Source organism: Xiphophorus maculatus, chromosome 13, assembly GCF_002775205.1.
Source record: "Xiphophorus maculatus strain JP 163 A chromosome 13, X_maculatus-5.0-male, whole genome shotgun sequence".
NCBI lineage: Eukaryota > Metazoa > Chordata > Actinopteri > Cyprinodontiformes > Poeciliidae > Xiphophorus > Xiphophorus maculatus.
Window position 1 is genome coordinate 21,449,056 of NC_036455.1, and position 17,682 is coordinate 21,466,737.

Consider the following 17,682-nt stretch of genomic DNA (forward strand, 5'->3'; position numbering starts at 1 on the left):
AAGCATCCAATATGGAGAAGGGGTAATTGCTGGAATATAGTTTTAAATAGATGCATTTAGATTCAGTTTCACATTTTTTAAATCTTTGTGACTATACAGTGATACTTTGAAAGTGTGGTATTTTTACTTACGGTTAGCATACCGTGAGAATCTCATACCCGCCCAAGTCTACTCAGCAGTACAGTCTGGTAAGCACTAGCAAAACAGCTAGCTGGTAAGACTTTCAAGGATAAAGACACTGTCAATCTTGTAATTCAGTTCATAGTAAGATGGCAATTAGCTAAAGCAATTTTTATAAATGTCTTTTTTTTTAAACTGAATCAAATACAGCAATGGTCCTTAAATTTCACAAACCAAAAGAGAGTTTTTCTTTATTTCATTTCCTAGATGTGTTAGTCAAAAGCACATCTGTCTAAACAGTGTGATTGCATCTTGATAGCACCACTAACTGGATTCCAGGCCTGACATTTAATTTCCAAACTCAAAGTGGCTCTGTGGAGGATTTTTTTGGGGGGGATGTTATCTCACATGCAGAGTAGGTTAGACACCTGCTAAGTCATCTCCTGTTAGACCAAAAGAAGAGGATGTAAGGACAAAAAAAAAGAAAAAAAAAAACTCCCGGAAGAAAACGAAGGAGCAGTAGGAATCCCGAGACACACAGAGCGACACTCCTGCTGTCAGAACAGTGGGTTTTATTTCTGTCCTCGGGCAAAGTCTGCTGTGTTTGTGTCTGACGAGGAAAGTCACTCAAGTATCATCCTATGTTCCTTCTATACCAACAACTGGTATTTGGCAGTTCTGACAGCCTGTATTATATTATGGAGAATTGTTCTGTAAAGGATAAAACACAAACAGTGCACCATGATGAAAGATGACACCCGACAAGGGAATGTAGATGTTTAAAGGAATTGTATTTGAAGAAAGAAAGCTGGAGATTGGTCATTTGTTGTTTACTATAGCACTAAAATGCTGAAAGTCAGTTCAGTTGCACAGAAATAAAGTGAAAGTGCTATTTAAATGAAAGAAAAGTCCTAGTAGAGAAGGCCAGATAGTATGTCTTCCCAATCTCCATGCTGTATCCCTCTTCTCCCTCTGGCCTCCGCCCCTCTATCTCTCTTACCACACTCATCTGTTTTCAACTCTGCCTTATCAGGACCAGATGGATCCCACTGTCTCTCCCTGCATCAAGGCTACGCAACCTCTCCTCTCTCCCGACCACCTTTCTCCCCATGGCTTCGCTCGTTTATGACACCCCACAGATTTTGTCACTCTGCGGTTTCTGGCACGGACCGAGAATTACCAAGCCAGAGTCTCCATTTCACCGAGCAAACAATGGAGCATAAGAACGAGGAAGAGGCTCTGGGAGCACATACCGGGCCTTTTTCCTCTGTCTCTTGGATCTCCTTTTTCAGTATTTTCCGGCCTGTTTGCTTGGATTCCTCCCGCCGAAATTAAAGAAAAACATGTTGAAATGTTGTTGTTTTTTTAGAATATTCTAATTACATGGACATGCACACTAATTTTAAAGTATGGTTTCTGTTCCACAGCAAATCATATGCAAGACTGTGTCAATTTGCTTCAGATTTGGCCGTTTTTGAGAAAACTAACAACATAAAAAGTCACTTTCTCAGAAATATGTGCTGCAGCTCAGTTACATGACTCAGAATTGGCATATTCGTTACAAAACAATGCTTTTGTTGATACTGCTGATGTCTTCTTTAACTGAGAATTAAAATAAATGACATTTTGGTATATACACTGACTGCTTTCTTACAGACATCACTGATTACTTGGCAATGTTGCCGCAGCAGCGAAGGCAGAAATTGGAAGAAACAGCTCAGGATAGATCACATGTAGACTCCCATTTCTAGTCTTAATGATTTGTACAGATGTATAACAGCAATGAAAATAAATGAGTGTGGATAGTTCCTTCTTTTTCCAACATCTTCCACAAAGAGTACATTTGGTTGTTCATCCTAAATCTGCTGTAACACTGTTATCTGTTTTGCTATAAGTGCTGTTTTTTCAGGGAAACAACAAGGATATAAATATTAAAGATCAAGACATGTTATTTATTTTGTGTGACCCCTTTAATGGACCCACTTTCTGAATAATTTTAGATCAATTCTGCACATCCTTTTACATTTAATCTTCAGTGCTCCACATAAGACAATGAGGGGAACTGAACGTGAACTCATTGTGTGAGATCTCTGCTGAAGATAGGGAACAGAGCTCTGAACACACACACTTCTCGTGAAGTTTTTGAAGTGCCGCCATTAGTCTTTACCTACTGGTAAATGGCGTCCTGGCATTGAACGCTGTTAAAATGTGAAACTGCTTTTACATTAACTCATTGTTTTATCTTTTTATGTTCTCTATTATCTGTTTAATGATGTTTCTGCCTAATGTTGAAGATCACAGAGAATCACTGTCTTCCTGATGAAATTACAATAGTTTCATTTGAATTATGACACAGTTTCTGCATCAGTCTCTGCCAACTCTTCTTTCCACTCTACTCCATACAAGCTCCATTTGTGGTAATCGGACATCCTGGAAGTGCCAGAGTTTCCGATAGCAATGCAGAGGATATTGATAAAAATATGACTGAGACCAATGAGATGTGACAGTAGCGGCGGGAGTCCTCAAAGGGAGGCGTGTGGTTGGGGGAGTTGAAGCAGAAGTTTTGAGCCAAACGGGCCCCTTTCATGTGGTGCAACTCTGCCCACTTGAGAGGCTGGTGTGAAGTTACAAGATTGGACCCAACTGGGACGAGGCGATGATGGGTCCCACTGTCAAGATGGCCGTGATGAGCGGAGCCACGCTGGTAGCAGAATCCGCAGCAGATGCAAAATCTTTTCTGCAGTACAAACCCTCCCCACACACTCTTAACATTGCAGGTTAATGGCTCCAGAAGTGGGGTCACAATACTTACTCAGTTCATGTCAATTAAAATCTAGAAAAAAAAATGGCTGATTGCGAATCATGTTGAAATGAATTATTAGGCTGAACAGTTTCACGTTTTGAGTTCAGGGTTTGTTCAGTTTGTAAATTACTGATGGATGGCACAGTCACATTTCAATGAACATAATGTTGCTGCTCAAATGATAACTTGACCACACCAAAACATCTCCTATCAAGCTTAGCATCAGTTGGGTTCCACTTTTAAACGTTTGGCTAAACGTTTCTAAAAAGTAAATATACTAAAACAAGCTCATATACTTTTATATTGTTATGAAAGAAAAGACTAATACAGCCAGAAAATGTACACATCTTTAACATAAATAAATAAAGAGACTATTGCTGATGTATAAAACAAAGGATGAATATAAAAATACCATTTCAGACTACTACGAAGAATGGTGAAAGGTCTGTCATGCTGTGGGACGGTTTCTTTTCCTAAGCTCCATAAAATCTTAAGAAGGTGCATTGTACCATGATTTCTTTTTAAAAACCCTGGAATGTTAAATACAAATCTGAAATTACGGTACCAATATCTCTATAGCAGGGGTGTCAAACTCCAGTCCTCAAGGGCCGGTGTCCTCCAACTTTTAGATGTGCCTCTGCTGCACCACACCTGAATAGAATAATTAGGTCATTAGCAAGGCTGGGAGAACTGATCTACACAAGGAGGAGGTAATTAAGCCGTTTCATTCCAGTGTTTTGTACCTGTGGCACATCTAAAAGCTGTAGGACAGCGGCCCTCGAGGACTGGAGTTTGACACCTGTGCTCTATAGGATAATGACTTTACACATATTTACTAATAGCTTTTTTTTTTAGAATAAAAGGTATAAACGAAAGCAGGCAAAGCAGCTGCAGTAACAGACACAAATACAGAACAAAATGAATTAAAACATTAAGTGTAATTTTAGTCGCATTTTTTTATTTGACATATGTTTTCGCAAACCACAATCTGTTTCAGTAAGTAGTCTAACACAGTGCAACAACAAAGCACCACTTAATACGGCTACAATATTTATGCTAGATTCCCACAGCGCACAGCCCCAAACAATGCTGATGCTTTGCCAAAACATAAACCTCCTCATTACAGTCAATCACATCAAGATTTTAGAGACATAATGCCAGCAGTACCTGATTGGTACAGCTCCGTATGCACTGGAGCGCTGTAAAACTTTTACAAGGCACAGAATATCTTGTTCTATTCAATTTCTCTGTATACTTTCCTCAACTAAGCTCTCCTCACCTATGAGCCAATTAATCCCATCTTAAACTTTTTAAAGCTTACTGCTTGCCTGAAAAGCTCAGGCTTTATAACACTAAGTCTGTTCTATGAACACACATTGATAAGAAAGAAAGGAAGAAAAATAGAAAGAAAGAAAGAAAGAAAGAAAGAAAGAAAGAAAGAAAGAAAGAAAGAAAGAAAGAAAGAAAGAAAGAGAGAAAGAAAGAAAGAAAGGAAGAAAGAAAGAAGCCTGACCTGGGATCCCAAAAATTTAATCTTCAATCAATCATAGTCTTAAACAATAAACCCCAAAGCTAAATCCAACCTCAACCACAGACCCACTTTACGCTTACATAGAAATAGAGAGTTATACAGAGTTCAGATATTACCTCCCCATCTATCAGGTAAAGAAAATTCTGAAAACAAAACAGGATTTGGTAGTATTTGCCAATGGCAGCAATGTGGTGTGACAAAGCATGTGGGTGCGTGTTTGTAAGGGTATAGCCAACATCTTGTATAATTACAGATGCAGGGGAGAAGAGGCATATGGCTAGACTCTGTTATTCTTGCTACAGACAAGAGGTGGAAGTCAAAAGACAAAAATAAAAAAAAAGTTCGGAAGAGGTACCAGACCCTGTGGTTTGGCGGGTTAAACAGCAGAATATGCTTGCACTTTAAGAGCCATCTGATCCACAGCTAACTAGAGCCACAGTTCTGTTTGGACAAGGTACCAAAGAAAAAAGGAGGAAAAAAAATATTTCACTTTCCATAGTTCTCCCCATACCATGGCAGAAGAATTAATGATCTATGCTTTATTACTTGTTTCTTCCTCCCTTGCTTTTTTTGCTGTTTTCTTTAGACTCAGTTTTTTAAACGTCTTATGAAAATATCAAGAATTTGTCCTCAGTCTTTTGCAGCCTCTAACCGTTTTGTTTTTGTTTTTTTTTACAGGATTGCCCTGTATTCAACTCCATCGGCCTTCCCATTAACTTAGCTTGCCTATTCCTTCTGAAAAAAAGCCTACCCACAGCATGATGCTGTTACTGCCATCTCTGAATGTCATAAGCAAGATGACTTTTAGATTCTTGTTCCTGCACTACCAGTTAAGCTTAAGCAAATTCTAGGGTGGCTTTGTTTCACACAACTGCAAAAAAGAAGAAAAAAACATATAGATGATATATTGAGCCTTTTATTTGTCTACAACTGGATGCTGACAATTCACGGATCGGAATGAGCTAAAACCACACTGTTAATAAAGTCAAAAGTACATGCACTGAACATATTTCATCTAAGAACCACACGGAAACTCTACACAATGCTACAGCGATATAATGCATGGCTATTTTCTATCTGTGCAACCACATGAAGTTCAGCAGCAGCATAAATGATGGTGCAGGAAAAGGATTAGATGCTCCAGAATGTGGAGGAAATGTCTACATAAATGCAGTACACATGTACTGAGTAGATAAAGCTTGAAACAGAGAGTGTATGCTTATTTCTAACATCACTTAAACAGCAGATTAGAACATTAATGCAAGTGATTTTCACTGTTTTGTATGAGGAAGACTTAGTACACTGTCCCTGTGGGAGGATCAGCATGGGTGGGCTAACAGGCACACATGCAGTGTTGGATTAGAAAGTGGTACACCACATCTTTTTATGACCAAGACATCTCTACACGGCCCTGCCTGTTTGATGGGACCTTTGACGGTCCTCCCCCTCAATCATCTTGCTCCCTCTTTGCTCATTCCATCAAGTTTCTTTGTGTCATTTGCGATTAACGTCACAACCACCCATGAGTTTTCTTCCCCTTTAAACCTCAGTTTCTTTTTAAAACTGGCCTTTTCCTATCTAAAATGTCAGGTGAATGTATGTAGAACTTTAATTTAGTTCACTCTAACGAACAGTGTAAAAAGATGTTGTGCACACCTCAAATAGCTATAGTACTGTGTAAAAAATGTAAGTGTAAGTTTAAAGGTTTAAAGTACCTGACAGTGAAAGATGTACTCTGGTGTAGCCTTCTTAAATTTGATGTTCCACACCAGGGCAACACCATCTGGTTCGTGGGGAGCATCTTCATTGTTATTGTAGGATGCAACCAGTAATTCAGGATACTGCAAGAGACAATGGAAGAAATCAGAAGGGTTGGAAAAAGAGAGAGAGAGAGAGAGAGAGAGAGAGAGAAAGATACATGTTTAAATAAAAAGAATCAATAGAAAGATCATCTCTATCCATATAATTCTTTAAACTGTCATCAAGTTGTTCCTGTCTTGCAATGTTGGTATTTTGAAAGACAGGCGTTAGGTGGGTCTAAACTTGAGATAATGAAGCAGATTTTGTGAAATATCAAGTCCTGTCACGTTTTAAACTATGAATTTCACTCTTGATTTTCTCCAGTTTCGAATAGTGCATGCATACTGGGATCAATGGTGTGGAGTATGTCATGGTCAGGTGTGTAACTTTTTCATGACATTGCCATCGTGAATTTTTTTTCTTTTATGATACTAAATGATCATCTGACCAGTAATCCAAATTACAGTCCTGAATGAATGCACCCCAGTGGTCAGAGGTGAGTGAAGCATTTGCAGAGAGATTATATAGATTAAGATTAGAAGTGTTCAGATTAGGCTTGTTTGTGAGATTAAAAGTACCTTTAGAAAATAACAATCATCAAGCAGATATTAAACTTTTTTTTCTTAAAACCATTTTTTATTTGATGATGATTAATGATTATTATTCTAATCGCTGTGTCATTTTTTCATTAGTTGTAAGCAGAAAGTCAATAAAATTGACTGAAATAAAGGATTGAAAACATCAGTCTATGCTTTTAATTTATATGGTGTGCTTCACTTAATGAACCAAATCACTGAAATAAATGTGTTTGTCAATATGTTGTGTGTATGTGAAGTAGACATGGCATGTTAGAGTTGCAGCGTGCATGCGATGATGTTTTTCAACATGTCATTTTGTCTTCCTATGCCACTGAAACTAAAGGCAGATGCTCAATATTGTGAAGGGAATCTTAAACACAGAACAAGAGGAAATTAATCAAATAGTAAAAGTGTTATATGGCATTATTGGGTGAGATTTAAATAAATTGAAACACAAAAATGTCAGGCCTCACCTGAGGGGACCAGTCAAGACAGGTAATAACACGATGTTTGGACCAGTGTTCATCATAGAATAGTCTGCTGAAGGACAAACTAGAGCCGCTTCCCAAGTCTCTGCAAGCAGACAAGATGACAAAATTTGAGGTGCATCAAAACCAAGTCCAGATCTGTGACCTCTTCCAAACAAACAGGTAAAATCACATCAGGTAAAAAGCATGTGCCTGCTGGTACATGAAGAGATTGAAACAACCCAAATAATGTCATTAGATCATAAAACTAAGACCTTTTTTAACTAAATATCTTAAATACGCTTTGTTTTAAATCATCCCATTCCAGTGTAGCTTGGCCTGTTTGTTGGTGTTCTACTGGAAGATAAACCTCTGGTCCTGTTTCAAGTTTTTTAAGCCTCTAAAGTTTTCTTCCATGTTTGCTTGTTACGTAGTTCTACCCATCTTCTCATCAATTCTGACCAGCTTCCCTGTCACAGCAAAAGAAAAGCATCGACACAGAATTAGCAGTAATGTTGATTCCAAATAGCGAGTAAGGCTATTTGGTTGCCCTGGTTTTTCGTTGAATGTGTCAAGAGTAGCTGAACAGCACATTTAATTGTTGATTTTTTTAAATCCCCCAGAATAAAACAAATAAATAAAACATTTTCCTATATCTTTCACTACATACTTACACATCATTTTCTGTTAATGTGTCACATAAAATCATAATAAAACACCTAGCAACTTGAGACTGTAACCCCTCTGACCATTGACTAATAAAATTATTTGCAACAATCTGTGCTGCTTTAGAATCTTTACTATCACTAGCATTTATTTTCTTTCCTTACATATAGATAATTTGTATCTACTGAGACAGAATGTGTAGCCTCATTGGTATTGTCAAAATCCATTCACAGGCTCCAAACAAGGTTAAACAGTTTTACGTCTTCCAAAGAGCAGGAAGAAAACTGTGTGCCTTGCTTTTCATCTTGCAGTCTGTAATTTCAGCCAGCGATGAGCATATTCCTTGGGGTCAAACTACATGTTGTTCTGTTATGTCACTGACCACAGCAGCAATCTGTACAACAAGAAGTTATTTCTTGGTCTAAACCATCCATGACAAAACTGAGAGGACAAAGCAACTGGACTACAAGCAGGATTTTTTTTTTGGAGTACTAATTAACAATATATATATATGCACCATTCTTACAGTGTTGGGTGAGACTGTATATAATAAAACAAGGCAGTGTAATGTGGGTTATGTACTTATGCTCTTAAAAGAACATTGCTGGGGAGAAAAAAAAATAACAGGTCCGATCTTGAGCAATGGGCTACGGCCTCTTTTAGACATAATCTTTATTTGACCACAGGCTTCATACTTCGCTGTGGCTGCAGCGGTCAAAGTTGAAGTAAATCAGTAAAAGCAGTTGTTCCATAATAGCAGCGCAGTAAGTAACCTAAAACAGCTTTGCACTTCTGGCTAGAACAACTTCAACCGACGGCTTGATAACCTCTGTTTTGGAAGCAGTCGCTCAGATGGCAAGACAACGCTCTGTAAGAAGCGATGGATGCCACTTCACAGGAATCTTTAACCATCTGAGAGTGTGACCTCACTATGAAGACATGCTTTTCAAAGAACAAAAGCAGCTCCTAGGCCCCAAGAGGGACACGGTGGGTGTGAGTCACTTTTAGCACATTTGCAATTTGGAAAAGTATCAATAGATGCATGTGCGGACCAAATTCATTTTGCATCCCCATTATTTTCTAAAATACGAACAAATAATTTTTCATGATGGGATTCAAACTTTATTTGAATTTCTGCAAGATGCGTCTTAGATTGCCAAAAATTCTCACCCCTCTTTGTCCTGAAGGTCACGGCCGCTGTAGTCGAATAAGATGTCACTGTCCTCAGCGAGCGCTCTTTCCATCACCCGGATGCTACAGTCGAAAAAACTTTGAAACTCTGATGAGTGCAGGATCTGTTGCCTTTCCTCTTCTGTCAGTTCCCGCAGAACAGGAAAAGAACCTATGATATTCATAGTAAAAAAAAGACATCATAACAGGAAAAAACACTGAAAACTCGTACAATATCTTGTTCATATTTCACCCAGAATCCACACAATCAGTGCTGCTTCTCCGCCCATGCGCATTGCGCATTTCTCCAGATGTGACCCCAGGTTTTGATTTGTTTAATGATTTTGTTTGAAACAGACGCTAACTCGAAGCCATAAAAGAAATTAAAATGTTATTTTTAGTGTTTTTGTAAATAGAACAAATATTTCAAAAATCTCTGTTTAATAAGAGTTTACTATATGCTTGCTTGAAAGTGATATAATTAAATAAAAATCCATTATAGCACTGTGGAAAAAACCCAAAACTTATTACATTTTAAGACATAAGTAAAAGAAACACTGGTTTCTTTACACTGTTACTGGGTGTAACAGAGATATAACCTTTTCTTCTACCCACTACTCACTCTTCTCCTTCTTTCCACCACCCAAAAACATGTTGTCACCTTGAGTGGAGAGGCATGCTGACCATATTAAAACTAGTCTCTAGTTATGTGTTATGAATCTCTAAGCAACCAGATGTGACACTTTCACACCAATCTAATAGTCAAAGGCTGCTCTTAATCAAAATACCATATTCTCATTAGAGTGAAGTTTGTCTCACTCAGTTGTTGCTGCGCTACAGCTTGGTCTGGTAAAGTAATTGTAAGCTAGTATATTAGGTCCTGTAAAAGGGATTAGCACTTTAAGAATGATATTATATTAATATATGCTTGAAATTCCTACTTTGAGAAAGTAGTTGCTGAGTTGTTCTGTTTGGTTCACAGAGTTTAGTGAGAACCTAAACTTTGTGCTCACCACACTGGTTAGTTAAATAAGGAGCCCAAGTAACCATGGAAAAAAAGAATTGTGTCAACAGTGTGATAGAAAATAACAAAGTGAAAAATACAGTAGGATCAATTTCTATGTTAGTGGAATAAAATGAAGCCAGGCAATGCACTTAGCTAAAAAGAAAAACTTGTTAAACATATACTAGGTTGTTAGACACTATACAAATTTGTTATTACACAGTTTGGGATTCAGGCCCCTTTTAATTCTCAACATATACACTGGTTAAACCTGGACTGAACGGTAATCATAGAATCTTTTAAATAGCTTTTATTTGAAACTTTTACTGTAATTGTGGGAAACGAGGATTCCTAGTTTTTTGGAGCTGCATTATTTTGCCACACTCCCACTTCTAGGAGACAGATAAGTGACAACTGCGTCACATGAAAACTTATTAATTTGAGAAAGCAAAACCAAATGAAGTAAAGCCTGAAAAAAAAAACTTGACTGATTTACAGTTTTAATTAAAAATACCATTGCTAGCATTTGTTTTAGAAAACAAACAAAAAAACCAAAGCAATGTCCTCTTTATTTCTTCCAACAGATTAGCATTCTCTTTATCTCAATGAAAACCAGAACCAGAACATCATAAACTACAGACAGTTTTAATGGATGTTTCCAAGTAAAGTCCTTCAGCGAGAACTTCATAAACAAGAGAAAAACAAAGCCCTGTGAGCGGCCCGCCTCCCTTTGAACGTAATGGCTGCACAGCAAGGCGTCCGGTTTTTGAAGTCACTGTCCCCTAAGCGCACACGGCCTTTTACACACAGACACGCATGCATGCATACACACATGTATCGACCTTTCCCCTGCCTCTTGACTTTGATCCCCTCATCCCTTTGTATGTTCTTATGAGTTGTCAGAAAAGACCCAGTGAATCGAGTGGCACAGATCAAAGGCCAGGCCTTCTAATAGGCCAGGATGAGACGGGTGATTGTGTGTTTACGAACGCGTGCATGTGTTTGTCTCCTATTTGCTGCAGCCAAAAAAAATATTCACTTCATTCAACTGAACATACATCTAAAGCTTTATTACATCTAGTATATTAATACACCCCAAAGGCCTTGTGTCTTTTTTTTTTCTATTGTAAACTACACAAACCTTTCACGTGGTCTTGCACACGAAAACACTTTTTCCTTTGAAATGTGGCCAGAGGGTCAAGTGACAGGTTTTTAATCAGCGCTGACCCCCACATGCCATGGAGCTGATATGGCGGGCCCTCCTTAACCTCAACCTCAACTGTAACCTACCCCCTCCCTCCAATCAGATACAGCCACTGACTGGGCTAAAAAAAAAAAAAAGTGTCACACATGAGCAGCCACGTTTCATCACAGACTCACCAGCAACATGCAAGAAGCTGAGAGGGAGGAAGACTGAAGGGTAAAGAATGAGAGCTTTTGTCTTTGCTGTAATCTATAATAACAATGTGATATATATTTTAAAATTCCTCCCAGTTTTATATCACACATCAAGTCTAGAAAGATAAGATGGGATGTCAAAGATTACAGGTATTATCACACAATGTTATTTAAATAATCTAATGTTGCAATGATTTAGATTAACCTATGAACCATAAAAACCTATGAAATTAGTTATGACAATCTCTACAGATAGGACAATATACCAGAATTTATGCCAGTTGATTATTTAGGCTTTTTTAGAAAACTTAAGTCGGACAGTTTGTAAATACAATAGCAATCGTGCTGATCTCATCAACAAGGGTTAGTTTTTCATTTTTTGAGCTGATGTTCTGTCATTATAAGTAAAAGTTCCCTGACCCGTAGTAGAAAAATGCCATATCATCCTGAAATTGTTGCAAAGAGCAGTGTGAGCCAACAGCTAATGAGGTGTTCACAGTCTGTTTTAGCTGACTTTAGTCATTTAAAATTCAGTATCTAAATGTTCCGATCAGAGGGGAAATAATATAATATTGTGTGTCTGTTGTGCATTATCATCAAAGAAGTGCTTGTTAGCTTCCACCACTCCAAGGGTGTTCTTCAGAAAGTTCATTTTGATATAAGATCTTTCTATTACAGGTATTACAAGTATTATCATATATTTTTGTTTGTCGGTTTTTAATGTTGTACTACTTGGAAGCAAGAGAACTCAGGTTAATATTAACACTATTATTTAAAAAAAAAACAGTTTTTTTTTCTGCACTGTGATATTAGGAAAATAAATTATGCAAGAAAGTTATATTTTCAACTGTATTGCACACAATATTACAGCTGAGGGCCTGAGAGGCTAAAGTTGACAAGATTTCTACCAAAGTAGGTTAATTGTCATGCTACAGACTGTTTGAAAACAGCAGTTTTTTTTTTAAATGAGAGTTGTTCATGCTCTTCTGGCACCAAGCTAAAAGATGAGAAAAAATCCAAACGGTCTACTTCGTCTTTGTTCAAAAAACTGAAAATTCAGTGGGAAATCCCCTTCATTTAAACAACTTATCAAGCTGTTGGAGGAGGGAGAGTTCTCTACCCCTTAAATGACACTTCCACATAAAGTTACACAAACAGAGATTATTTCAAGTATACAATGTCATATCCAACTTAACTTTGAGTTTAAACTTAATTAATTTGAATCAATTTGAAGTTAATACAATTTAACTTTATTGTTTACATTTTATTCATAAAAAAATTGCTAAGTATAACATATATTTTAAGCTTAGCAATAAATATGATGTAAAAATGTTGCAATAGAATAGCAATAGAACAACTGGATAGTAAGAAGATATTGTGCTGCTTCCAAACATAAGCTACAACAATTTAATGATCAATCATTTAATGATCCTGATGTATAAATCTCTACTCGGTCTAACCCCAGCATATTTACCCACTCTCCTACATAGAACTGTCAGTTCTCGTTCTCTTCGCTCCAATAACATTATTCTTCTGCATGTCCCACGCTTTCGAACTGAAAAAGGGAAGCAGGCATTCAGTGTGTTGGCCCCCACAGCGTGGAATCAGTTGCAGTCTGACCTTAAGATGTCGGAAATGATTTCACTGGACTTATTTCGAGCAGTTCTGAAAGATAGGCAACAAGATTCTATGAAACAGTGTCATTGTTCTTAAATTGTTTTTATTGTTTTATACGTGTGCATATGTATTAATTGTTTTTATCTTGTAACCAGGTTGCTATGTATTGCAAATTTTTTTGCCCAGGTCCCTCTTGAAAATGAGATCTAGCTCTCAACGGGGTTTACCTGGTTAAATAAGGAAATAATAATTTAAAAAAATGTACTGCCTCAGCTAAAAGTTATGAAAGAGTTTTACTTGCTGCTGTGGCTAAAGAAGATATATACGATGGTGATAAAAAGAAACTTCATCAGTATTGCATTTGAGGTGTTTTTATGTATAGATGGAGGTTTTTCCAAAACCATTTGACCTCCATCTTTGCTTAAACAACACTGGAGTAGGATGTGTATACTCTGGTATACTAGAGATTAGTTTCAAATAACTGTAGAAGTAGAGATGTTATTATTATGTTTGATATTCTGCTTCCCCATCTCTTCTTTTCTTTTACCTTTATGTTCAAATTTAATAGAGAACTTTTTTTATTCTTACTTTTTTATGTCATCTTTCTTAACATCAACTTATTTGTTTGTGAATGTGGGGTAGCGTTTTGCAGCAGTGAACACAAACTGTCTGCATTTTCACCACTATTTGTTGTAGTTGGAGTAAGTAAAGAAGTCAATAGTAACCATAATTCAAACTTTTGTGCATTATTCAGATACTCTCCATACCATCTTTGCTCTCCTTGATGTCGTCTTCATCCCGCAGCTCGGCCTCCGGGCCTGGCTTTGCCTCTAGCATGTCTTCATCTTCCTCTTCCTCTTCAACTGAAAGAGAGTAAAGGAAGAAGAAGAAGAAGAAAAGCAAGCGAGAGAGCACTCATGTTAATCAACAGCTGTTCCAATTTTCCCCGACCTCCCTCTGTGTGTCTCCTCCCCCTGCTTCTTAACAAAATAATCATTCCCAGACATGCGTCGGTACACCTGACTAACATTCACCCCAAATGGGTTGCATTTACAAACAGAGAGGTGCTTGTAGTTGAAGCATGAATCCAGCTCACTTTCAGTTACATGTGTAAGTTAAGGTACTTTGCAGTGGGAACAGATATTTCAAAGGGAACCTGCTTTTGAATGTTTCGATTGGTCATAAACGGCCTACACGATTGAGCGTACTGGTCAATGCGAACCCAAATCACAAGCACACACAGTCCGCAGGAAATGTAAGTCCTGAGCGCTTTCCTCTTCCACTCTTGACCTTCGACCCGCTGGAATAGAGATCCTGTGATGTGTATGTGTGTGTGTAAGAGGGGATTCCCTCTGCGTTTACTCTAATCAGGCTCCGCAATTATGTTTGACTCTCCAGGATTTATACTGAAGTCGGTGCGGCGTGTGTGTGCGTCTTGGGTTCAACTATGAAGGGTTACTGTCAACACAGGCACCTGCTTGTCAGCTACTGCCCCTGCCTCCCCTCAGGGTCTGTGTAGGTAACCTTCGCCAACCTCTCCTCGTTTCGGCAGCGCCCTCCCTCTGAAACAGATGCCGATAGTCGGGGGGCCCTCTCCAAAGACCTCTTAACACCCTGACACCGCGACCAGACACCTGTGGTCCGCCGGCGCGCACGCCAGACACACACACAATCTGGCTTTCTCTCTCACACACACAGGCAAGCGGGGGCCCTCGCCCGCGGTGCCAGGGGTGGCGAGGGGTTAACTGGCAGGGTCGAGCTGACAACAGTTGCTCAGTCCAGTGGGAGGAAGTGACTACATCACACCCTCAGAAATGCTGCGCGCAGACACATGCACACCCCGACATGTCAGAGTGTGTTTAACTCAGCTGGAGTACGGCCTAGGGCACTGATAAAACCACTCACTCAAGGGCTACTTTTACTCAACCGTCTCTTTATCATTTGCACTGAGCTAAGCTTTTCATAAACATCCTGCTTTGATTTAATTCAGGGTCTCTACAAAAATTTGAATGTATAAAAAACAATACAATTTTAACCCTTTGATTGTCTTTTTTGGACAACAGGATAATGAATGAATGAACGAATGAATTTACCTTATTAATTCCAGTGGGAAATTCACATAAATGGATGGATGGATGGATATCCAATCACACTGTACCTCTAGTATCATCTATTGCCTAATAACTTGACTTAAAAAAGTTTCCTTTGACAGCTGGATGGATGGACGATCTGGAAATACAAACAATTTTCTAACTGTTTTCTCTTCCCATATGCACCGACCCAGACTTTAGAAGGGCCTTACAGAGGTAATAGCCAAGGGTCCCACTTTTTTAGGGGACGGAAGGCATATACTTTCTTTTTTTTTTACAAATGCATGTTTTTAAGACATTGTACTTTATCTAAGAGTCATAGGCCCATATTTGGTGTGTTGTAAAAATATTTTTATGACTAAACAGTAATTAGTTGTTTGAAAATTATGAAGTTAGAATATTCTTTTAGGAACAACATGGACGTATTACTCTTACCATACATCAGTTCATATAGTTTTAATGTTGTGTAATTTGCCTTAGAATATATTTTTATTGGATAGGGCACTAAAACTATCTCCAGTCCAGGGATCTACATCTCTGTAAATTCGGCCCTGCTTATCCAGCCCTGGAAAACACTGAAATTCAACAAACTTTTTTCAGAACCCAAAGAAACTCTATTAAAAATTGTTCCTGCATCATGTGACCAACCCAGAAGCTTGGTTATCAGTGTGATAAATCCTTGATTTTATTATAATATTAGCTTCCACAGCACATCCTTCCTTAACTCTGTCTATGTCTGTTTTTTGCCTTTACTTCTTCCATTAAAACAGGCTTGATATATGACTTTAATTTTCATTCTGTGTACATAATAAATGACTAAGCTAAATCAAATACATGGTGTTCAGCCTGGATCCAAGTTGGTGGTTAACAGCCAGTAGTCCTGATCCAAACACCAGTGACCCACCAGTAAGGAGGAGAGGCCAGAGAAACACAGACAGGCAGACTGCCAGACTAACTTCATGTCTGAGCAGCTAAAACAGATTTTAACAGCGCACACAGCAGTAGTACTATTTTCAGCCTTTTTTCTCTCCTGCTTCCTTTTAAAAAGTGTTATTTCTCTCTGGTGTGGAGATTTTTGCGCATCTGTCAATCATTTTCCCCTCAACAAACTGCGGTTATTAATCTGAAAAGCTTCAGGATGTGAAAAAAAAGGAAAGCAGGAAGATACATTACACACAGCTACTATTCTTCTCTATTTTCTTGACCTTATGTGACTGGTCCGGTGGTTGGAATGTGTGGTGATGGGGATGGGAGGAGTGTGAGGAGAGGAGGGAGACCACATTGAGGAGCGGTCAAACTGTCAGTCCGTGGGACCACAGGAGTCTGGAGCAAAGGAGCTTGATTCATGGCCTATGGGTTACCTCACGGAGGGGAGACGGTCCAATTCCCGTACGAAGATACTGCTGATGTCTCTGCCAATGGCCATGCATCAAGCAGTTCTGTCACAGTCCCGCACCAAAAATATCTCCACTATTTCCCTTCAGTGGATGCTTTCAGAAATGTGTTTTTTTTTTTTCTCCCTTACGTGCGTTCAGATAGTCGAGCATAAACGGGCAAAAGAGAGGAGATAATAGAAATATTGAGCACAAAACTTTATGTAAAGTGTTGAAGCAAAACACACAGAGAGGATCCACATGGTTTCATATTGCATTGTAAAAGAAGCAGTGAAGGGAAATTATAAGAGACAATCTCACAGTGTGAATGTGTCTGCCTGCTATCCCTAAGTATCGGCACACCTTCCTGTTTCCACCTTATTCTAGTCCCTTTCCTTTCTCCACCTGCCGCTTAATACCTCTCCTCGCGGCGGGACAACCGTTTAACTGGTATCCTCCCCGCTCAACGCAGACGGGGGGTCCACCTTGATGAAACACCACTTGGGGGCTCCCGTTTTGGCCGGCTACACGCCCGAGGTAATGATATCCTCGGCGGCCCGAGCGTCTGCATCTGGCTGCTTCAATCTTCTCCCAGCTGCTTACTCATGCTGGCCGGGTCCAGTCAATTCAGAGCAGCCCAGCAGGCATGAAGGAGATATATACAACATACACACACACATCAAGGGGTAAAAGAGAGCATACACACACCATCCACACACCTAGGATTGATTCAAACAACTCGCTTTGGTGCAGCAACAAATATTTTGTCAGACCAATCTCAAAAGAAAAAAAAAAATTACCTATTGTTACCTAACGCAAAAATATCTCACATACTCAATTTTAGAAAAAGGAACTTGCTGTTTAACGCCTCACGTAACCTCACCACGAATGAATGGTCTCAAGTAAGGGATTAAAAACCTCTAAGACACACTGAGATCCGATTGCACCACATTTTGAGGTGTTTTGGGAATGTGTGAGGTCACATTATTTTTGCGGGGTGAATGTTAATGTGTAACGGCTAAACATTCAACTAGCATGACGTCTACTACTGATAAAATAAGGACTT

General features: G+C 38.8%; 1 protein-coding gene across 5 annotated transcripts in view; it reads right to left on the reverse strand.

Annotated features, from left to right (window-relative positions):
• The window catches only part of dync1i1 (dynein cytoplasmic 1 intermediate chain 1), a 60,147-nt gene that overhangs the window by 23,978 nt on the left and 18,487 nt on the right, over positions 1-17,682 (reverse strand). For all 5 annotated transcript variants that reach the window (XM_023345216.1, XM_023345217.1, XM_023345218.1 and 2 more), the window contains 4 exons: positions 13,921-14,016; positions 9,136-9,307; positions 7,306-7,405; positions 6,170-6,295 (listed from right to left, as the gene is read on the reverse strand). In XM_023345216.1, coding sequence (XP_023200984.1) covers positions 6,170-6,295; positions 7,306-7,405; positions 9,136-9,307; positions 13,921-14,016 — 494 coding nt within the window. The remainder of the gene's footprint in view (positions 1-6,169; positions 6,296-7,305; positions 7,406-9,135; positions 9,308-13,920; positions 14,017-17,682) is intronic.